Genomic DNA, 23,400 nt, shown 5'->3' with positions numbered 1-23,400 from the left:
CTAGATTCAAAATCACCCTAAGCAGTGCTGCAAAATTATTATTTGTTTCATCTCCGCGTAGGAAGTCTTTTTGGATGTAATTGTCCTTTCCCCCTAGCATTGATGAATTTGTTTCACTTTAAGTTCAAATTAGGGAGTCACCACCACAATTAGGAAGTTAGGGATTGTCCTTTCCCCCACATGTTGGTGCCATTCTCCCGCCCCTTTTAACTTTAACAATTTAAGAATATAACAATTGAGAACATTGGTTAATTTCCCACACAAACTTATACTACTTTTACTCTTAAGACTTTAAAGGGTCTAAGTTAACACTAAAGATAGAACGTGTTCCTTAAAATACCTATTCATACATTTGCTCAAGGATTGCAACCGGGTGCTTTTCTAATTGGAGATTTTCACAATAAAACAAGACATGGGTATAGCAAGAACATAAGAAACACAAGAAACTACTTTCATGTACAAGAAGCAACCTAAAGAAGAGACAAAACAAAAAATTTCATGCCATTTTTTACATTAAACACAAGCTACTAGTCATGCCTTTCACCATAAAAACAAAACAAAAGAATAAAGTTCAAGGGAGTTTGGACACTATGACTCTAGACACTTTATTAGGCCCCTCCACACTTAGGGGAAGCATTGTCCACTACAAGAAATTTAGCATTTTGCGACACATACTTTGCGACCCTTAGCTCAAAACTGCCTCTAATGTACATTTGTGACAGTTTCTGCAACACTTGAACCCAACCGCCGCAGATTTTTTAGAAAAAATTGCGACCCTTTAGCAAACAGCCGCAGCTTTTGTGATATATCACACGTTTTCCCCAATTCACTCATTCCCCCTTTTGTCATTTTCAATCTCCCGCTTCCCAATTTCACTCTCCCGGTTCCCAATTTCAAACCCTAAAACCTCCAATTTCAATTTCTCTCAATCTCAAAATCTTCATCTCACCCTAAATCTCTTTCATCTCTCACCCTCAATCTATGAAATCCTAAAAAGCAATATCCTTTCTCACACCCTCCGATCTCCACCAGCCACGCCGCCGTGCTTCTCCGCCAACCACACCGCCGAGTCTCAATCTTGTTCAACCGATCACCTTTCTCAAATCCTTCACTCGTCTCTGCAAACCTTTCATTCTAGGGTTCTCACTTTCGTTTCCTTCTGTTCATCACGACCCACCTTTATCAGAGCTGCGGTTAGCATTTGAACCTCAATAAGCTTCAACTTTTCATTTTTCTTACTGGGTTTCTGCTTATTATTGCTATACTTTACGATTTTCATACTAGGTTTCTGTTTAATAGTGCTCAAGTAGATGTTTTTCTTACTGAAACGATGCTTATTACTGCAATAGTTTTTATTTTTAATGCTGGGTTTATGTTTAACAATGCTCAAGTTTATGTTTTTCTTGTTGGGTCTTTGCTTAATAATGTTTAAGTTTTAACTTTATTTTTGTACTAATTTTGCTCTGTTAACTGAATCATTGCAAATGGGTTAAGTTATGAGAAAGAAGGGTTCTGTACAAATGGGTTATGTTAATATGCTTATTTTGTCACGTTAATTGAATCATGGCAAATGGGTTCTGTCGTTGGGTTTCTCACTTCTTAGTTCTGTTAATTGATCATGGCATGCGTGTCAATCTGCAAGCTGCAACCTAAATCATTTGCCTTTTAATTTTGTTAATTGATCTTTGAACTCTATTAATTCATCACTGTTGTGTATTATCTGTTTCTTTCAGCTATTGATTGCCAAGGGTGCTAGTCTGACTGCTAAGAATGCAAATGGGTATGTATAAATACATAGTATTTGTCATGTTTGATGTGTGATACTGATAAATTTACCTTATTTATAGTTTGACATGTTAAAGATATAAACATTTTGATCTATTTAGATCATAGGAAATTTAACAACCTTTACCCCTTGTTTTTAACTTGCTACGAGACTCACTATCTATCGTATTGGAATGATGTACAATTTTATAAGTTTATGTATGACACTTTGTTGTACTTGCATGAAGCAAACAAAGTTTTTTATTGTCTCAAGCACTATGTATCTTAGATGGATTTCAAATTGTTTTGTGTACTCTATTGATTTTGTTTTGAGGATGGACTCCCTTGATGATTGCTCGTTCATGGCATAGAAGTTGGCTTGAGTACACCTTAAGAACACCTCCAGCCGAAAATTTACAAGTTCTTCCTTCGCCATATACATCTCTTCCACTTATGAGCATTGTCAGGTATGTGTCTTTCAGATCCTTCCTCTCAAAGTTCATCCAATTTCTTCCTAACAATCAATAACCTTTGAAGATTGATATTGGTTGACAGCAGCTTTGGTCTTTATGGGAAAAACCATGTGAGAAATTTTCATAGAAATTATCATATATTGATTTTAATAATGACATTTATTTCCATGAATTTATTTACTCTGCTCTGATTTCTAGTCAACTAGCAGGCAGCAGGTGGATTTAACTGATTATACTTTGAATGCGGTGACAAGCATGATTATCAAAGAGTTCCAAATAAAATTCTATGATACCAGGAAAAATTTACTCAAATTTATGTTTGTAGGTTGTTTGTCATGTGATTATGTGCATATTTGTTTGAGTTAGAGATTTTGAAAATGGTTTTTGCCAATACTATGGTGTGGATAGATCCCTAGCTCAAAAGCAAACAAACTATTTGTTGCTAACTAGAGGAGTTTAGTCTTTTTAAGGTTCATTAATTACATATTTAATTTCAGAGTGTCAAGCTTCATTGAAAGTGCTTTGATATTTTCATTTTATTTATAGTTTAAACCAAATTAGGTTATATTTGTTCAAATCAACCTATTATATTATCAAGTTTTTAAGTGAATGAAAGTTGACGCACTTCTAATATTTTAATGCGCTAATGTTGACAATAATGAGTGAACTTGGTACATAATTTTATCTATACTTGACTTGATCAAAGCTACTTTACTCTGCTTCAAATTTTATGTATTCCAAACAGAGAATGTGGCTGGAGGACAAGTGAATTAGCACCTATATGCTTATATCCATGTGCAGTTTGTTTGGAAAGGAAATGTATGGTCGCTGTAGAAGGTATAACACCCTTTTAATTTACACTTAATGCTGATATAGATGCTTTTACATGGAAAAATGATCTGGACTTTTAAGATGCTTAAACTTTTTATGTGCAACAATTCAATGTCAAGGAAGCTTGGTCTCATTCCCAAAAAATACATTCAAAGTAGATATTCTCAAAAATCTAAATATTCTATTTGCAATATCTAGTGATTTCATTTTGACTGATATATTTATTTACATATATTAAGTAATTGGTCAGGCTTGGATCTGTTTTCTACTAATGTTCAGTGTGTAGGTCTGTATGACAAGTGCCTTGTGTTTTGATAGAGAATTTGGTTAGGGAGATTGGAATCTGATTTTGTATGCAATATTCTAATATGTATCACTGTTCATATATTGATTAATCATATTCAAACTAAAAATGAAGATGTGAGGTAAATTGAAAATGAACCATGTAATAATATTTCAACTCGTAGTTATTAAATAGATAAAATGTGTCGACAAACATAAACTCTAAATGATACATATCAATCACTTGGAGCAAAAACATGATGTTACTTGATACATGATGATCCATGCTTTTTTTTAAGAATTCTAACACTAAAGTTGATACATGAGGCTTGTTCAAAGTCCATTTGTTTTGCTGCTGTTCTGTTTTTTTGGCCTCTTTCGGGGCTCCGGAAAATTGGTTTCCGGTTAAATTTTTAGGGACGGTTGGTTTTTAGGTTCCTCAGGTATTTAAGCTATGTCGGTCTTGTATTTAAGAGCATGCAGCTGTGTTGAATACAATACTCAACAACTATTGATATGTGGTCTCTTTATTGTATAGTGAATGAATTAATTGATGATAACTATCTTGTCCATAAAACAACCATTTTTGTTTCTCAAATTTCTTAGGCATACAATGTTCTCAAAAGACCTGCTGATGTGATTGATAAATTTGACAGGAAAGCTCTAGAGCAATTAATCTGGTAAGAAATCTAGCTTTCTATTCATTTCCTCCATGCATTGCCCTCTACCATTTTTCGTTGAAGTATTTTATTAAGTGGTGGGTATAGATTATGATTTTGGTACTATTTAGATAGAATATGATGGTCTAGATAAACAATAGTGCTATGGGTTGAATTACTCGAGGTTGAGAATGTTGAAAATTATTTTAATGATAAGTTTGTTGGTCTACTTGTAAATGTAACTTTCGGCAAGCAAATTCGAATCTGGGTTAGATACCAAGACTTTTAAGTTATTTTGATGAAATTTGAGTAGTCTAAGAATACAAAGGTAATGATATTATTGAGTTCCTTCACTAAATTTGGAGGGTTCAGATGCTGGTCTAGCATCCATACTGGAGTACCTAGAGTTTTGCTTGAACTCAAGACTGGTGTTTTGAATGAAAGGGTAATGATTTATTTGTTTCACATTGAAAGCAATTAATTGGTCTTGTAAGCTTCTCTGTAATAAATAGCTAATGGTTATTCCATAGTGGTTATTTTTGACAAATATATCAGAAAGTAATTATAAGTTTAATTGCGCGATAAGTTAGAATCATGACTTGCGTGACATTATTGCTTATTTTTGTTAATTGATGTGTCTTATATAATCTTTGACTTATTTTTAGGTGGAAGACTTAGAATCACCAAACAGAGCATAGCATTCTTTGGAGTCTATTCATCTCTAGTTGATCAAAACAATTTCCTCGCCAAATATCATCTACATAATTGATTAAATTTTCATGTTAGGAACTCAAGAAACCTTATTGTATCACTTGTTTGTATTTTATATGAATATGAATGTAAAATTCATATTTTAGTTTATGAATTTGTTCATATTTTTTATTATGAATTATTTTAGTTTTATATATTTTTTATTAGTAAATAGTTCTATTAAAAATTCAGGAAAAAACTGATTTTTTTTTAAATTAACTCAACATCTGCGACCCTTGCAAACTGTCGCAATATTTTTTTATAAATAAATTTTATGCATCTGCGACCCTTCCCCAACTGTCGCAAGTCCCTTGAAATCCATTTGAATCTCCTCATTTGCGACCCTTAGCAACTGTCGCAGTGCCTTTTGCGGCAGTTGGTGCGGCTGTTCTATGAAGGGTCGCAAAAGACACTTGCGACCCCAACATCCGTGACTGTTGGGGAAGGGTCGCAATTGTACATCTGCGACCCTTCTAACAGTCGCAATCTGCCATTTTAAAGGTCGCAAAATGCAGTTTTTCTTGTAGTGGTCCTCAATGATTCAAAAGAAAAAGAAGTTAAAAGAAAGGAAGAAGAAGTAGAAGAAGAAGAAGGAGTGAAGAAGAAGAATTAGGGAGAGAAGAAGAAGAAGAAGGGAAAAGAGGAAGAGGAAAGCTCACATGTTCTCATTGAGGTCCATAAGGAGGACCTTGGAGATTGAATTGGTGCATCATCCTTCGGAGCATTGCATTGTTTTCTTCCGACAAGCGGTTGCCCCTTTGGACATCATTTCTCAGCCCCAAAAGTTCGACACCTTGCCTTTGTTGCTCGGTGCTTATCCTTTCAACCTCGGTTCGCATCCATGCCCATCTTTCATCATTATTGAGTTCTCCGGCATTATGGTCATGGTGCTCCTCCTCATGGTGCAAGTTAGCACCTTCTCCTTCATCATGTTGCTCATGTACCTGTTCATTATCAACATACAACCAATTTTCCTCCACCTCGGTGTTAGCCCGAGATGGGTTAGGAAGCAAAAACAGAATCGGCACATTGATTTTAAGGGCATATTGCATGGGTGGATGATGTGTAATGAATTTCATAGAGATTAGAGTCTCTATGTTAAGCCTATTGTTGCCCTGAATTTCATGTATCCCTTCCTCCTCGCTCACTTCAAACTTACTAGCAATGAATGTGATAACACCCCCCACTACTATGTCGGCTACAAGATTAGGCTTAGTTCCTATTGAGGCAAGGTAGTCAAGCATGTAAAAACAAGTATTCACCGGGTAATTATGAAGCATAGCCCAAAGCATAAAGATTTCATCCGTCCTACATGTTCCTACTTCCTTCCTACCCCAAATGGTACAAGCCATTACCCTTTGAAGGTACCTAAGAACTGGGTTGTGGATGTTACTAGCCTTGTTTGAACGTGAAACGTATTGATCTAGACCAGTTATGCGTGTCCAAAAGCTAGCAGGGTTATAGTCTTCCGGCTTTAAAGCTTGATTCCAAGAGTCATGGATGAACCCCGCATTTGTGAAGCCCATTTCAGTGCAAAAGTTTTCAAGGGACATCTCGTAATCAATATTCAAAAGCCGGAAGGAGACTCTATGATCGGGGTCATCTAAATTCAACTTATCTTTCTTGAATTGGATAGAACTTAAAAACTCATAAGTAAAATTTTCATACCCCCTCATAGGACTAATCATCTCACCCCATCCTAATCTATTCAGCAATTCAAAAGCATTGTCCCTAATCCCTAAGGTATTCATAGTATGAAAATGAGGGTACCTACAAGGATGCAAAGGTTTAGTGATAAGGACTTTATACCTTTCTTTTTGGTTGTTATCCTTGAAGGTGATGCCATGATTCTTTGCCGGTGCCCTTTTCTTTGATGGAGGTCCTCCGGAAGATGTTGTCGGTTCCTTGCCATTTCTTCTTGAAGCCATTAGACCTTTGACCTTGGGTTGATTATGGAATTTTGGTGAAGGTTAGGGTTTGTGAAGAATTTTGTAGAAAAGGGTGGTTGAGGGTTGGGGTTGATGTTCTAGTGAGGTTTATGGGTTTAGATGTGGAGATTGGTTAAGATTTTGTGGTTTTTGGGTTAGGGTTTGGTGAATTATGGGTTTGAGTGGATGAAAGATGTTTTTGATGGGTGGTTTGTGTTTGGAATGAAGTTTGTGATATGTGGAGATTGGTTAAGATTTTGTGGTTTTTGGGTTAGGGTTTGGTGAATTATGGGTTTGAGTGGATGAAAGATGTTTTTGATGGGTGGTTTGTGTTTGGAATGAAGTTTGTGATTGATTGGTGAAAGAAATGAGTGAATTGGTGAAGTTTTGAGGGAGATATGAAGGTTTGAAGGTTTGAAGGTTATGGAGGTTTAGAGAGAAGTTTGAAAGATGAAAGACGGTTGTGGTTTGTGAATGAGGAAGAAGGAAGAAATTTTTTTTATGTTATATGGTGTGTAGAGGTCGGGCACGGCCGTGCCACCCTTGGCACGGGCCGTGCAAACTTACTGACTTCATGCTCCAAATTTGCCTTAAAAACCTGGCACGGCCGTGCCAGCCTTAGCACGGGCCGTGCCAACCTTCTGGTCCTGGGGGCTTCAAAATTTTTCACTTTTCTTGAATCATACTTGGACAATTACCTACAAAACACTTAAAACAACCAAAAACAAGCAAAACAAAAGCAATTAAATGCGTGGGTTGCCTCCCACGAAGCGCTTGTTTAGAGTCACTAGCTTGACGGTTAGAAAGTGGTTTTAACTATCCTATACCCAATCTCTCACTAAGGGATAATGGCAACAAACTAACATTCTCTCCCAAATCACACATGGCTTTCTCAAATGTTTTATATCCTATGACACAAGGTATGGAAAATCTCTCTGGATCCTTAAGTTTAGGTGGCAATTTGTTTGGAAGTATTTCAATAAAATTTCTAAACTTCTCATCTAACTTGGATTTAGCAAACTCTTGTGTTAAGGGAATTTTAGGCTCATGAGATGGTGAAACAAATGGCTTGTCATTCTCTCTTATAGCTTTCTCACTTTGAGGCTTATCACTTCCTATGTCTCCTTCATTGTTCTGAATTTTCAAACCGGGGTCCTCGAATTGGTTACCATCCCTAAAAATAATGGCACTTATATGGTCTTTGGTGTTGGTTTTGGTTTGGCCTAGAAGGACTTCGGAGGTTTGAGAGGGAGTAGCCACCTGTTGGGGTACTTGAGAAGTCAGAGTCTCTATCACCTTACTGTGAGTAACTATGGAGTCTACGTTCGATGTATGTTTGGCAAGAGAGTCCTTCAAAAATTCAGTTTGATTTTTAAGCTCTTGGAGCTGCTTGGATTGATCAATAACACATTTTTCTAGTAAAATTTCCAAGCTGGATTTTTGAGGAACTCCTTGGTTGTTTGCATAACCAGGTGGTGTTGTTTGTTGTCCAAAAACATTTTGAGGGGTTTGAAAAATAAATTGATTGTTTTTAAACCCTTGATTATATTGAGCATAGTTTACTTGCTCATGACTTCTAACAACACTACCTAGTTGGCAATCAATGCCAATATGGCCAAATACACCACAAACTTCACAAAGAGGTGATACAGGGGCAGGTGTGACAGCACTATTATTTATTTTATCAAATTTTTGTGTGAGTGTGTCAACCTTAGCAGCTAGATGATCAAGGGAAGAATTTTCATACATACCTACCTCTCTCTGAGAGGGTGAAGGAGCAACATTAGTGGTGTCCCTTCCGTAGGTCCACTGAAAGTTGTTTTGTGCCATGTCCTCGATCAAAGCATATGCTTCTGTGTATGTTTTGTTCATCAGAGCTCCACCTGCAGCTGCATCAACATGAATTTTTGTGGGATACAAAAGACCATTATAAAAAGTGTGAATAATAAGCCAGTTCTTTAAACCATGATGGGGACAAAGTCTAAGCATTTCTTTGAAACGCTCCCACACATCGTAAAGAGATTCTCCATCTTTTTGAGTGAATTGTGTGATTTGATTCCTTAATTGAATTGTTTTAGAATAGGGGAAGAATCGAGCGAGAAAAGTTTGCTTCATTTGATGCCATGAAGTGATAGAACCATTTTCCAATGAATTAAACCAAGTACTAGCTCTACCCCCCAGGGAAAAAGGAAAGTAGTGCAGCCTTACGACCTCTTGGTTTGCATTCACGGTTCCACTGAGTCTTAAAAAGGTTGAAATATGAAAATTCGGATCCTCAGTGGGTGATCCAAAAAATTGATTTTGCTGCACTAACTCGATAAGTGCAGGTTCTATTTCAAAATTGTCGTCAACCGTTGGGTACACAATAGCATCGTATGACTCATTTGAAGATGGGATTGCATACTCTATGAGAGTGCATTCCTTAGTCATATCGTTATTATTTTCCCAAGAAGTTAAAGGCAAAAGAAGAAATAGAAAAAGAAAGAAATAAAACAAGATAAAATAAAGGAAAAGATTTTTTTTTTTTTGGAAAGAAATATAAATATAAAACAAGATAAAATAAAACAAAAGATTTTTTTTTTTAAGAAATATAAAAAGAAATAAAATAAGGAAAAATATTTTTTTTCTCTAATCACTATTAAAAAGTTAATCAAATTACAACAACTCCCCGGCAACGGCGCCAAAAACTTGATAGGGCCAAACCGCAAGTGCACGGCCTATCGAAGTAATAGTAGTAAGAAGAGTATCGTTCCGCTAGGGAGTTGTGAATTCAATTAACTTTTAGAGAATGATTAGAAGAGAGAAAAGTTTACAAAAAGGGGGTTTAATTGCTGAAAGTAAATAACAATAATAATAAAGGGCCTCGGGATCATTGGTTCATCATAATGACAAATCCTTCACTAGACAAGACCTAAACATCTAATTTCATGGTTTACACATTAATTTCTAAAGACCGGTTTCCCTTAGCCCCTCACCTTTCCGATGAAAGTCCGGTGAGAGTTTACTTCTAGCAACCAAGCCTATTTCGCTGACATGATTACTAGAAGATGCATAGAGGATTGAAACTACTCTTTGTCTCAATAATTGCAAAGACTATTTCACTGTTTTGCAATTATCGTCTAGATTCACTTGTTCCAACATCAAGACTCCGCTCTCGCTTTATGAATTGATGTTTGGGATGATGGATTAACGATTATCAAACCCTCCGTTTTCGCTTCCACAGTTTGATAATTGTTAATCCACGTTAAGACGGTGAATCTAGATTAGAAATTAGGGTTACATAGAAATTAGGGTTTAGGCTTGTTTTGTTTAGGATTGAGTCATTAGACTCCCCAACAATCCCAAGACGAAGAAGTCTACTCACTCATGTTCATCGTAGACATGGGGAAGAAGAGAGATAAACAGTAAAATAAATTGCAAAGAAAGTAAAAAGGAAATAAATACTTTTTATTGAAATAATACTTGAAATAAACAAAGTAAAAGGTGAATGTTTATGGTGGAGAGCTACTCTATTTATAGCTTTACAATCGACTTAGAAACTAAGCAACTAAAAGGGTAAAACAGTAAAGCTGCAACAGGGTAACTTGGGCCCGAAGAAAAAGCAGCAAAAGAGACTTCTGGAGGTGGCACGGCCGTGCCACATGTTGGCACTGGCCGTGCCAAGCTTCTGACTTGGTGGGAACATATTTTTGTTCCATATCTTCGTATTTTCGCACTGTATTTGCTCCAGTCCTCTTTCTTTTGCTCCAAGACACCTTCCACCATATATTCGTTCCTAAAATAAAATAAAAAGCAATTTAAAGTAAAATATTCTAAAAGGAAATAAAATGCAATAAAATCAAATCAAATCTTATTTAAAACTAAACTAAATAAAGCATTAAAATATACTAATCTATGACTCATCAGGATACAAAATACCATTATAAAAAGTGTGAATAATAATCCACTTCTCTAAACCATGATGGGGACAAAGTCTAAGCATTTCTTTGAAATGCTCCCACGCATCGTAAAGAGATTCTCCATCTTTTTGAGTGAATTGTGTGATTTGATTCCTTAATTTAACAGTTTTAGAATGAGGAAAGAATCGGGAAAGAAAGGTTTGTCTCATTTGGTGCCATGAAGTGATAGAACCAAATTCCACTGAATGAAACCAAGCACTAGCCCTACCTCCTAAGGAAAAAGGAAAGTAGTGCAGCCTTACGGCCTCTTGGTTTGCATTCAAGGTTCCACTGAGTCTTAAAAAGGTTGAAATATGAAGATTCTGATCCTCACTAACGTTCATTGTAGACATAGAGAAGAAGAAGAAGAATAAAATAAAGTAAAGGTGAACTTTTATTCCAAGAACAAAAGATGAATGTTTATGATGGAGAGCTACTCTATTTATAGCTTTACAATTGACTTAAAATCGAAGCAACTATAAGGGCTAATTAGTAAAACTACAACAGGGTAACTTGGGCCCGAAGAAAAAGCAGCAAACGAGACTCTGGAGGGTGGCACGGCCCTGCCACATGTTGGCACGGACCGTGCCAAGCTTCTGACTTCAAGGAGACATATTTTTGTCTCCGTATCTTCGTATTTTTGCACTGTATTTGCTCCAGACTTCTTTCTTTTGCTCCAAGACACCTTCCATCATATATTCGTTCCTGAAATAAAATAAAATGCAATTTGAAGTAAAACATTCAAAAAGGAAATAATATTAAAATAAAATAAAACTAAATCTAAATAAAACGATACTAAATAATGCATTAAAATAGACTAAATTATGACTCATCACAATTTCACAACGTCTCTTTCACACCCTCTATATAAAGGAGTGAAGACTTAGAGTTTTGGCAATGCTGAACGAAATACTCTCAACATTTTTACAAGTGTCAAACCTCTGCTGAAATTGTTCTGCATTCACTTAGAATTTCTGTCTCTCAAAGTCTTATTTTAGAAATTCTTAAGTCTTAGAGTCTGTATCTGATTTGTATTGTGAGCACCTCTAATTGTATATTAAGTGTTCAATCTCAAACAATTTTTTGTGTAATCTTGTTTTTTTAGGAAGTCTCTTGCAGTTGTGCTTGAGCATAGAAGTCTCTTGATTGTGTGCTTGAGCATAGGAAGACTCTTACAAAGTGTGCTTGAGCAAAGGAAGTCTCTTGTTGTGTGCTTGAGCAATTGTAATCAGATATTACATTATAGTGAAATCTCCTTGGAAGTGCAAGGGGGACTGGATTACTTCTAGATTGTGAAAGGAACTAGTATAATTGCTTTGTGTCTTTCTTCTTCTCTCTCTATCTGTTTTTATCCGCTGCATTTAGATTCTGAACATCACATCAGAAGCTGTCTCATTTAGCTTCTGACCAGTGTTTCAGTTTTAGGAGGAACGAAGAAAATTTTAAAACACAATTCAACCCCCCCTTCTTGTGTTTTTCTCACCTTCAATTAGTATCTAGAGGCTTGGTCTGTTGTCTTAACACTTAACAGTGTAACAGAGAAAGATTTGAGAAAAACATGTCTGGTAGGCATGGCAACAAAACCCATACCCGTGGTTACCCACCCGAACCAAACCCAATTTGACGGGTTTTCCCCGTTTTGACTGGGTTTGGGTATGGGTTTGGGTTTTCCCCGATTTCAAAACACGGGTATGGGACGGGTAACAGGTATATAGGTACCCACCCCAAACCCATACCCAAACCCGTCCCAAATGCATAAAACTATTTTATGTTGATATGTCATGTTATTTTGTTTGATAATTGCTGTGTTATAAAAGCTACCATTGATATTTAAAGGAGCAACTAAATCAATCGGTCTAAAAAATGCTAAAGTGAACATATTGTTGGATAATGCATTACAATATTTCACTATGGGTTGCAAAAAACTTATATTTTTTATTAAAAAATATTATTCAATGTGGGGACGGGGATGGGGCGGGGATACCCGAACCCGTTGGGGATGGGGATGGGGTTCTATTTCTCATCCCCGATGTCTGGTGAATCTCCTATTCCTATTCCTAGTGGACCTGGTCACACTAGTCATCATACTGTCGCATATGATTATAGTGACAGTAAGAAATCCAGTGTAGGAAAGTTTTCTAAGTTCAATGGAGATGCTGAAGAATTTTCTTGGTGGAAAACCAACTTCTACAGTTATATCATGAGTTTAGATTAAGAACTTTAGGATATACTTGAAGATGGTGTTGGTGACTTGGTTCTTAATGAAGAAGGAACTGCTGTTGATAGAAAGAAACATATGCCTGAATTGAAGAAACTTTACAAGAAGCATCATATTATCAGAGGAGCTCTTGCCACTTCTATACCTAAAGCAGAGTACATGAAGATAAGTGACAAATCCACTGCTAAAGCTATCTTTGCTTCTCTCTGTTCTAACTATGAAGGCAGCAAGAAGGTCAAGGAAGCAAAAGCTCTTTTGTTGGTTCATCAGTATGAGTTGTTCAAGATGAAGGATGTTGAAACCATTGAGGAGATGTACTCAAGGTTTCAGACTCTAGTCTCTGGATTGCAAATACTAACGAAGAGTTATGTTGCTTCTGACCATGTGAGAAAGATACTCAGAAGTTTGCCTGCTAGATGGAGACCAAAGGTGACTGCCATTGAGGAAACTAAAGATTTAAACACTTTAAGTGTTGAAGATCTTGTTAGTTCTCTCAAAGTTCATGAGTTAAGTCTTAATGAACATGAGTCTACTAAGAAGAGTAAATCAACAGCTCTTCCATCCAAAGGCAAGTCATCAAAAGCTCTCAAAGTAGTTGAATCTGAAGAAGAAGAACCATCTGGTTCAGACTCTGAAGAAGATGCTACTGAGATGGCTTTGCTCTTCAACAGACTGTAGTATCTGGCCAGGAAGAATAGAAAGTTTCTGACCAAGAGGAGTAGTTTCAGAAGCTCAAAGAAAGAAGATCAGAAGGGTTGCTTCAACTGTAAGAAGCATGGACATTTCATTGCTGATTGCCCTGATCTTCAGAAAGAGAAGTCAAAGGACAAGTCAACTTTCAAACCAAACAAATTCAAGAAGCAGATTAAGAAGAGTTTAATGGCAACCTGGGATGATTTGGAAAATGAATCCAGATCTAATAAAGAGGAAGATGATGAAGGTGCAAAGATAGTTGATGGTTTAGTAGCTACAGTAACTTCAGAAGCTGGATCAGAATCAGACTCTGAAGATGAAAACAAGGTATATTCTAAGATTCCTAGAGTTGAACATGTTGAGTCACTTAAGGAACTTCTTACACATTTTGAAGTAAGAACCAATGAGTTGAAGGATTTAAAAGAAAAATATGTTGATTTAGTGAAACAACAAAAATCAACTCTATTGAATCTGAAAGCTTCTGAAGAAGGACTTAGGGGCTTTGATTTCATTTGTAAAACTTATGAAGATAAGCTCAGGTTCTTGTGTCAGAAGCTACAAGAAAAGTGTAATGAAAAACCTTTAAGCAACCATGAAATTGCTCTTGAATATTTTATCATGTCTGGTATTGACAGAAGTAGAGTTGCTTCAATGATTTACAGCATTTACAGAAACAATGGCAAAGGGATTGGATTTTTAGGAGGGAAACCTAATGAAATCAGTCTCAAAACATGTTGTGAATGCATCAAGGAAGGATTGAAAACCTTCTTTGTACCTGAGTTAGAAACTGTTGTTCAATCAGAACCTGAAGCTTCTGGCTCTAAGGCTAAGATTACTTCAAAGCCAAAGAACTCTAAGAAAAAGGCTATAATCAACACTGATTCTAAGACTTTAAAGATCAGGATCCTAAAAAGATCAAAACCTGTTCCTCAGAGTCTAGTAAAACTAAAATCTGAGGTTCTAAAGTCTAAGTTTCAGAAGAGAACAGTGACTGCTCCAGAAGTACCAAAACCAAAGGTTGTTAAACCTAAGGTGATGGTTAATCAGAAGCAATCAAACTCACAACACAAGGTATAATAAGTGAAGAGTAAAACTTCTAGTACTAACCTGAGAGGACCCATAAGACAATGGGTACCTAAATCTGGAAATGTCAATATTGTAGGTATGTCTAAGAGCAAAGGAGAAACAAAAATCATGGTACGTAGACAGCGGTTGCTCAAGACACATGACAGGAAAGAAGTCCATGTTCCTCATCCTAACAATGAAAAGGGAGGAAATGTGAAGTTTGGAGGCAACCAGTCTGGCAAGATCATCGGTACAGGAACTATTGGTAATTCCTCTACCTCAATTAATAATGTATGGTTGGTAGATGGTCTTGAACATAACCTTTTGAGCATTATCCAATTTTGTGATAATGGTTATGATGTGTTATTTGAGAAAGCCAATTGTATTGTAATCAACAAGGAAGACAAATACATTGTGTTCAAGGGAAAGAGGATAGAAAATGTCTACAAAATCAATTTCTCTGAACTGGTTGACCAGAAGGTGATTTGCCTTCTGTCAGTGAATGATAAGAAATGGATGTGGCACAGAAGGTTGGGATATGCTAACTGGAGATTTATCTCTAAGCTTAGTAAGTTACAACTTGTCAAAGGGCTACCTGATATTGACTATCATTCAGATGCACTCTGTGGTGCATGCCAGAAAGGGAAAATTGTGAAATCATCTTTTAAAACTAAAGACATTGTTTCAACCTCCAGACCCTTAGAACTACTCCATATTGATTTATTTGGACCAGTCAGTACTGCATCCTTATATGGAAGTAAATATGGATTAGTCATTGTTAATGATTATAGCAGATGAACTTGGGTAAAATTCCTGAAGAGTAAAGATGTTGCTTGTGATGTATTCAGTAGTTTCTGCACTCAAATTCAATCTGAAAAAGAATCAAAGATTTTAAAAGTCAGAAGTGATCATGGTGGAGAGTTTGAAAATGAGCCATTTGAAGCTTTTTTGTGAAAAACATGGAATTGTCCATGAATTTTCTTCTCCTAGAACTCCACAACAAAATGAGGTTGTAGAGAGAAAGAATATAACTTTACAAGAAATGGCCAGAACCATGATCCATGAAAACAATTTAGCAAAACATTTTTGGGCAGAAGCAGTGAATACAACATGTTATGTCCAAAACAGGATCTATATCAGACCTATCTTGGAGAAAACAGCATATGAACTCTTTAAAGGAAGAAAACCCAATATCTCTTACTTTCATCAATTTGGATGTACATGTTACATTCTAAATAATAAGCTCTACCTAAATAAATTTGATGCCAAGGCCCAAAGAGGAATCTTCTTAGGTTACTCTAAAAGGTCAAAGGCATAAAAAGTGTATAATTCAGAAACACTCTGTGTTGTAAAATCTATGCACGTTAAATTTGATGACAAAGAGCTTAAAGATAAAACTTCAAAGCAAGATGAAAGTTTTGCAAAGATACAGGTTCCTGAAGATACTCCAGAAGCTGATCAGATAGCTGAATCTGAAGATAGTCCAGAAGCTGAACCCACATCAGAAGCTCAAGATGAAGCTGCTTCTGATGAAGCACAAGATGGCTCACATCAAGCAGATCCTCCCAAAAACACATTCAAGCACAAGTCTTCACATCTTGAGAATCTAATCGTTGGAAACAAAGATAGTCCTAGATGAACAAGATCGTACTTCAGAAAAGAAGATTCAATGATTGGACTGATATCAATGATTGAACCTACAACAGTTGATGAAGCACTTTCAGATGAAGGATGGATATTAGCTATGCAAGAAGAGTTAAATCAATTTCAAAGAAATGATGTGTGGGATCTGGTACCCAAACCTCAGCATAAGAACATTATTGGAACAAAATGGGTATTCAGAAACAAGTTGAATGAGCAAGGAGAAGTAACAAGAAACAAAGCAAGACTTGTTGCACAAGGTTACAGTCAACAAGAAGGCATTGATTAAACTGAAACATTTGCTCCAGTTGCAAGATTGGAAGAAATCAGGTTACTTCTTTCCTATGCAGTTAATCATGACATAATATTATATCAAATGGATGTCAAGAGTGCATTTCTTAATGGTGTCACAGAAGAAGAAGTGTATGTCAAGCAACCTCCTGGTTTTGAGGATATTAATTATCCTGATCATGTTTTTAAACTGAAGAAATCACTATATGGCTTGAAACAAGCTCCCAGAGCTTGTAATTTCTTAATAAAAAATGATTTTAAAAGAGGACAGGTTGATACTACACTCTTCATAAGGACTCTTGAGAAAGATATTCTTGTTGTGCAAATATATGTTGATGATATAATATTTGGTTCTACTAATGCATCTCTTTGCAAGGAATTCTCTAAGTTAATGCATGATGAATATGAAATGTGCATGATGGGAGAGCTAAAATTCTTCCTGGGCATTCAAATCAATCAATGTAAAGATGGAGTTTATGTTCATCAAACAAAATACACAAAGGAGCTTCTGAAGAAGTTCAAGCTTGAAGATTGTAAAGTAATGAACACTCCAATGCATCATATATGCATACTAAGCAAAGAAGATGAAGATGCAAAAGTAGATCAGAAGTTGTACAAAGATATGATTGGTTCCTTGTTATACCTCACTGCATCTAGGCCAGATATTTTATTCAGTGTATGCTTGTGTGCAAGATTCCAATCAGATCCTAGAGAATCTCATATGACTGCTGTCAAGAGAATCTTCAGGTATTTGAAGGGAACAACTAATCTTGGACTCCTTTATAAGAAATCCTTAGATTATAAGCTAGTTGGATTCTGTGACGCTGACTATGCTGGTGATAGGATTGAAAGAAAGTCAACCAGTGGCAATTGTCAATTTCTGGGTGATAATCTGATATCCTGGGCTAGCAAAAGACAAGCAATCATTGCTATGTCTACAGCAGAAGCAGAATACATCTCAGCTGCAAGTTGTTGTACACAATTACTTTGGATGAAACATCAGTTGGAAGACTATCAGATAATTGCTAACAGTATTCCCATATATTGTGATAATACTGCTGCTATTTGTTTGTCTAAAAATCCAATTTTGCATTCAAGATCTAAGCATATTGAAATCAAACACCATTTTACCAGAGACTATGTTGGAGTTTTAGATATACAATTCATTGATACTGAGAATCAATGGGGTGATATATTTACTAAGCCTTTAACTATTGAAAGATTTGATTTTATAAAGAAAAATTTGAACATGCATTACGTGTTTGATTAAAGCTTGCTTGCTCCTGAATATGATTTTTGGTTCTGAAGTCAATTCAGAAGTTGTCGTCCATCAAAAGCTCTTTATTGACGTTCTGAGGAAAATGTGCTTCTGATGATGACGTCAGCATCTAAAGTCCAGAAACTGGATTTTGTGCTTCTGAATAGTAGAGCTAGTGGAAACGTTGGAAGTTACTTTTTATGGTAACTCCTGGCCCACTAACTTGGTAGTTTCTCTGAGTACTTCTTACGTGGCTTATTTGTATTGGTGTATAACTCAAAAGGGCAATGATGATTTATAGCTTTGAAAGTACTTTCACGCGCCCCCAATTGTCATTAATGTTATGTTTGTTTGTTGTTTTTCTGAATTGCAATCATTTTTACTTTTAACACATTGTCAAATTCACACACTACTCACTTCACAACAAACACTTCATCTTTCAAACCTGTTCTTGCGAAGTAAGCGCAATCTTCAAACTTAGAACCCTAAATCATCATCATCATCATAAATGGCATCATCAAGCTCGCAATGAGACGTTCCAGAATCTACTTCAAACATGCAACAACAAGGTGCTCCAGAATCGGGGTTAGTTATCAAACCAAAGACCATGTCTATTCCAGCAGAATCTTTGATTATTCAAAAGGAAACACCTTTTGGCTTCACTTCTCTAGAGAGATACGAGGTGAACATGGAGGCTTTCGTTAAACCTCAGAAGTTACATGGTTATTTCTGTATGTTGAATGGACCAACATATGAGAATCTGGTAAAGGACTTTTGGTTAAGGGCTGAAGTCTACGACATGGAAGCTGCAAAGTTAGAAGAGAAATTGACTGTGGATAGAGATTCTAGTCAGAAAGGGAAGACTAGAGAAGAAATGGGTTTGAAACCTTTTGAAGGAATGGAGATTAGGTCAGTGGTGATGGGTATTCCAGTAACCATCACGGAAGGAGTTATTGCTGAAGCCTGCAGAGTATCTTCAAAAGGATACTTTAAGTGGGATGTCAGCAAGGATGATATCATGTTGGAATGTTACACAAGATTGTTTTTGAAATGAAACCCGAAGGCTAGGACTGTGGAAATGGAGGATTGTCACAGACTGCTCCTAAAGTTTTGCATCAATTGCTTTTTTCAAGGAGGATGAGGGTCTGACCAACCTATTCATGATCATCAACTAGCCTTGTACACAATGGCTACTTTTCAAAGGATTAATCTTCCAAGATACATCATGCACCATCTGTGTTGGGCTATCAAAGAAGGTATCAACAAGAAAAAGAAGCAAGTACCTTCTGGAAGGCTTCTGTCTAAAATCTTCCACCAAGGAAAGCTGTTGGAGACTCTGAGGAGATACAAACAAGCTTTTGATAGTTGTTTCACAGTTACCACTTCTGACCGGATCTTACACAGCAAGTCTCTGTATGCTGTGAGGATCATTGACAAACTTCTTGTCGATGACAAGTGGATGGAAAGGACCACAACTGAGTCAGAACCTCTGAAGAATTTTCCTTCCATTCTTCAAGAAAACAATCCTGAAATCCTGGTTCATCTTAGAAGCATGCCTTCTTTGCTTGTTGTCTTTGAGGAAGAATGGGCATCTTTGAAGAGAAGAGCTTCTGACCTGATAGAAGCTGTGGGCAAGAAATGTATCAAGATCAAAGCTGCTACTGTTAGAAGATTTTTGAAGAATCTGCAATCAGCTGAGAAAGCTAGAGGTCTTAAGCTGTATCTGGAAAATGTGTTTAACAATGTGTTTAACAATGAACCTTAAAGAGTTTTGATGATAACAAGGTATTAAAAATTATCAATTGGACTAGCTAATATTTGTTCAAGTGTACAGAAAAGGGATCAACAAAGAAAAGGGAGCTTTAAAGCATCATAAGAGAAGTGCTCCTGAAGAATGATGACGTCAACAGAAGCTGAAAGTCATCAGAAACTGAAAATCATCAGAAGCTGAAGTTCATTAGAAGCAAGTAGTTCAGAAGCGACTCCATCAGAAGCTGATAATCACCACAAGCTGAAGATTCAAGAATCAACACTTCAAAAGCTGTCTATTGGATTCGAAAGTAATGCAGAAGACTAGTGGAACGTTGTAACGGTCATTTTGGTGAAGATTTGAAGGCATTGGAAGCTTATCTTCAAAGAGCGTTGACATTGTACTATGTACGAACTGTACAACCACCTTCTCCACTACTCTGTTTTGTGTCGACGCTACAAGACAAGAAAACAGCTCCAGAAAACAGTTATGCCTGCAAAGATGTTCCTTTGGATTAGGAATGGATTTCAAATTGGTTCTTCATAGGACAACAACCAAATCAGGCAAAAGATCATTGGTGAAAGATCAAGCTTCAACAACGACTCTTTTGGTGTGCTGGCAATTTCGCAACGTCTCTTTCAAACCCTCTATATAAAGGAGTGAAGACTTAGAGTTTTGGCAATGCTGAACGAAATACTCTCAACATTTTTACAAGTGTTAAACCTCTGCTGAAATTTTTCTGCATTCACTTAGAATTTCTGTCTCTCAAAGTCTTATTCTAGAAATTCTTAAGTCTTAGAGTGTTGGGTATTTGTATTGGCTGCATTGTTGCTACAACAAATATCCTTGATCTGTAAGTTGGAACCAATGTTCCAGCATGTGGTTAGGCAACTCAGTAAGATGTTGGATATAATGTTCCAACATCCTGGCACGGTTCAGTGTGCCTGAGTTTCTGCCTTATCTGTACGCGCGTATTTTATCGTTTAAGGAAACCATATTTCCTTTACTTACTGACCAAGTAACGCGCATATCTTATCAGAATCAGCTGTGGAATATTTCTAAAATAGATATTTTATTTTAGGAAATATTTTTTATGATCTGGAATGTTTCTAAATAGGTTCCGACATGTTAGGAATTTCCATATTTGTTTTTGATTCTGTTTTGCAGGTTTGCTGAACCGATCTGCAAGTTTACTGAAGCCCAATGATTTATTTAGCCCAAGCTGCTTCAGTATAAAAAGAAGACTTCAAGACCTAATTTCTCATTCAAGCCGTCATACTAAAAAGTTTAGATTTTTAGGGTTTGAGTCTTCATGTATTTTGTTCTTGTATCGTTTGTGATGCAAGTCTAGAATCTTAACTGTGTGCCTTTCTTGTGTCGCCTATGATACTTGTTTAGGACTGATTTTGTGAGTATTGATACTCTTGTGCATCAAACCGAAGTTGTGAAACAAGGTTTGGTTGTTTGTGTTGGAAGGTAACTTCTATTTTGTTGTGTTTGAGGTCTGATAGGTCACTGGGGCAGTGACTGACCATTAGGATAGTGAGATGGGATCTCAGATCTAGGAGTTCCTAGGTTGAAGTCTATACGGGTAGGTCCTAGGTCATATAGTGTAAACGAGGAGTTTGATGAGAGCTATTGAATAAGGACTACACTAGTGAATTTCCTTCCTGGCTTGGTAGCCCCCAGATGTAAGCGTGTTGTGCTGAACTGGGTCAACAAACTTCCTGTGTTCTTTATTTTTCTGCACTTTATTTTCTTGTTTTATTTTCTATTTATCACTTGATGTTGAAACATTAATCGGAACATCGCAAACGTTATAACATCTGACAGAACATATTAAAACAAGTGCGCTAGAATTTCATAGAGTCTGTATCTGATTTGTATTGTGAGCACCTCTGATTGTATATCAAGTGTTCAATCTCAAACAATTTTCTGTGTAATCTTGTTTGTTTAGGAAGTCTCTTGCAGTTGTGCTTGAGCATAGAAGTCTCTTGATTGTGTTCTTGAGCATAGGAAGACTCTTGCAAAGTGTGCTTGAGCAAAGGAAGTCTCTTGTTGTGTGCTTGAGCAATTGTAATCAGATATTACATTATAGTGAAATCTCCTTGGAAGTGCAAGGGGGACTGGACTACTTCCGGATTGTGGAAGGAACCAGTATAATTGCTTTGTGTCTTTCTTCTTCTCTCTCTCTGTTTTTATCCGCTGCATTTAGATTCTGAACATCACATGAGAAGCTGTCTCATTTAGCTTCTGACCAGTGTTTCAGTTTTAGGAGGAACGAAGAAAATTTTAAAACACAATTCAACCCCCCCTTCTTGTGTTTTTCTCACCTTCATATCCCTTGTCATACCTTTAGTCAAAGGATCTGCAATATTCTTCTTTGGTCTTACGAACATGATGGATATTACTTCATTAGAAATAAAGTCTCTTACATAGCTATGTCTTAAACCAATATGCCTTGACCCATTATAAACTTGGCTATAAGCTTTTGATAGTGTGGATTTACTATCACAATGTATGGATATTGGCGCCATTAGCTTTTGCCAAAATGGTATCTCATACAATAAATTTCTTAGCCATTCTGCCTCTTATGCAATAAATTCGGCAGCCATGGTGGAGTCGGGAATGCATGTGTATTTCTTTGAATCCTAAGAAACTGCACCTCCATCAAGGTTGAAGATCCATCCACTTGTGGAAGTATGATCTTCAACATATGTTACCAAACTAGCATCTGTGTATCATTCCAAAATAGAAGGGTCTCCACTATATGTTAAACAATAGTTCATTGTTCTCTTCAAGTATTTTAATACTCGTTTCATAGCGTGCTAGTGTTCTTTACTTGGATTGCTAATATACTGACTTGATTTTCCCACAACATATGCTATGTCAGATCTAGTACAAGTCAAGGCATACATCAAGCATCTGATTACTTTAGCATATTCAAGTTGTGTCACCGATCAATCTTTTTTTGTTTGCAAACTGACACTTTGGTCAAATGGGTAGAAAGTCATAACTAACCATAATCCTAACTAAAAAAATAATCATTACAACTAATAATCTATCATTTTTTGAGATGGGACATAAGTCCTTGTCATTTTCTATTATTGGAAAAATAAGTCTGTCATATTTAAATGGGGTACTAACATGTTCCCTTTAGATTCCTTTTAATGCCACATATATACTTGACATTAGCAGAAAACCGTAGATAAAGGTCATTTAGCCGTAGGTATAGCACACAATACCGATACTTAGGGCTGTCTTTTTCGTGGTCAATATATATGATATGCCTATGGATTTTTCCGTCGCTATATCCTATAGTGATGGAACTCTGGCAATCGGAGTGGTTGTACCTACGGATTTTGACCGCAGGTACTGAGCTTATTGAGATATGATAAAATGTTTTACCTATGGATTGTGGCTTTAGGTAAAGAGCTTATTAGGAACCGATAAAATGTCTTACCTACTGGTGCAAATTTTCTTCCTTATATTTATTTATTTTTAAATTAAAATTTCATTAAAAAATAATACAATGAATTTATGAAACAAAGAAATCAAACTTCAATTATATTAAAAACTAAGGCCAAATCTTACAAGCATGTGAAATTATAAAATAAATAAAAATGACAACATAAGAGTATTATAATTGAAATTGTTTTCAATCAAGTTCTAAATCTAATATAAACTCGAGTAACAACAAGAAGACTACGTACGATGAGAAGAAGAGCTCGTGCACTACCCTTGTTAGCCTATTCGTTAATAGATGCATCCATTGAGAAATGCTTGCAACAGCGGAAAAACTACCACATAGAACATTATGTATAAAAATATTGTCCCTTCCATTACATTAATCATTCAT

The 23,400-nt window shown here is 36.3% G+C and overlaps 1 protein-coding gene, 1 long non-coding RNA gene and 2 other non-coding genes across 4 annotated transcripts; all 4 read left to right on the top strand.

Annotated features, from left to right (window-relative positions):
* Positions 1 to 3,080: 3,080 nt before the first annotated feature.
* On the top strand, positions 3,081 to 4,958 carry LOC146945941 (uncharacterized). The gene is made up of 2 exons (XR_015026554.1): positions 3,081 to 4,454; positions 4,675 to 4,958. It is a non-coding gene; the product is annotated as an uncharacterized LOC146945941 (long non-coding RNA).
* Positions 4,959 to 8,647: 3,689 nt separating this feature from the next.
* Positions 8,648 to 8,754, top strand: LOC146945940 (small nucleolar RNA R71). The gene has a single exon (XR_015029476.1). It is a non-coding gene; the product is annotated as a small nucleolar RNA R71 (small nucleolar RNA).
* Positions 8,755 to 10,640: 1,886 nt separating this feature from the next.
* On the top strand, positions 10,641 to 10,747 carry LOC146945939 (small nucleolar RNA R71). Its single transcript, XR_015029454.1, has one exon. It is a non-coding gene; the product is annotated as a small nucleolar RNA R71 (small nucleolar RNA).
* A 7,600-nt stretch (positions 10,748 to 18,347) lies between these two features.
* Positions 18,348 to 18,845, top strand: LOC146945938 (uncharacterized). The gene has a single exon (XM_085748121.1). It carries the CDS (start codon positions 18,348 to 18,350, stop codon positions 18,843 to 18,845), a length of 498 nt encoding a protein of 165 aa, XP_085604247.1.
* Positions 18,846 to 23,400: the final 4,555 nt, after the last annotated feature.

Source organism: Medicago sativa, chromosome 2 (assembly GCF_051527215.1).
Source record: "Medicago sativa cultivar Bolivia chromosome 2, Bolivia_mono, whole genome shotgun sequence".
Classification (NCBI taxonomy): Eukaryota; Viridiplantae; Streptophyta; class Magnoliopsida; order Fabales; family Fabaceae; genus Medicago; species Medicago sativa.
This window is presented reverse-complemented; position numbering and strand designations above follow the sequence as displayed.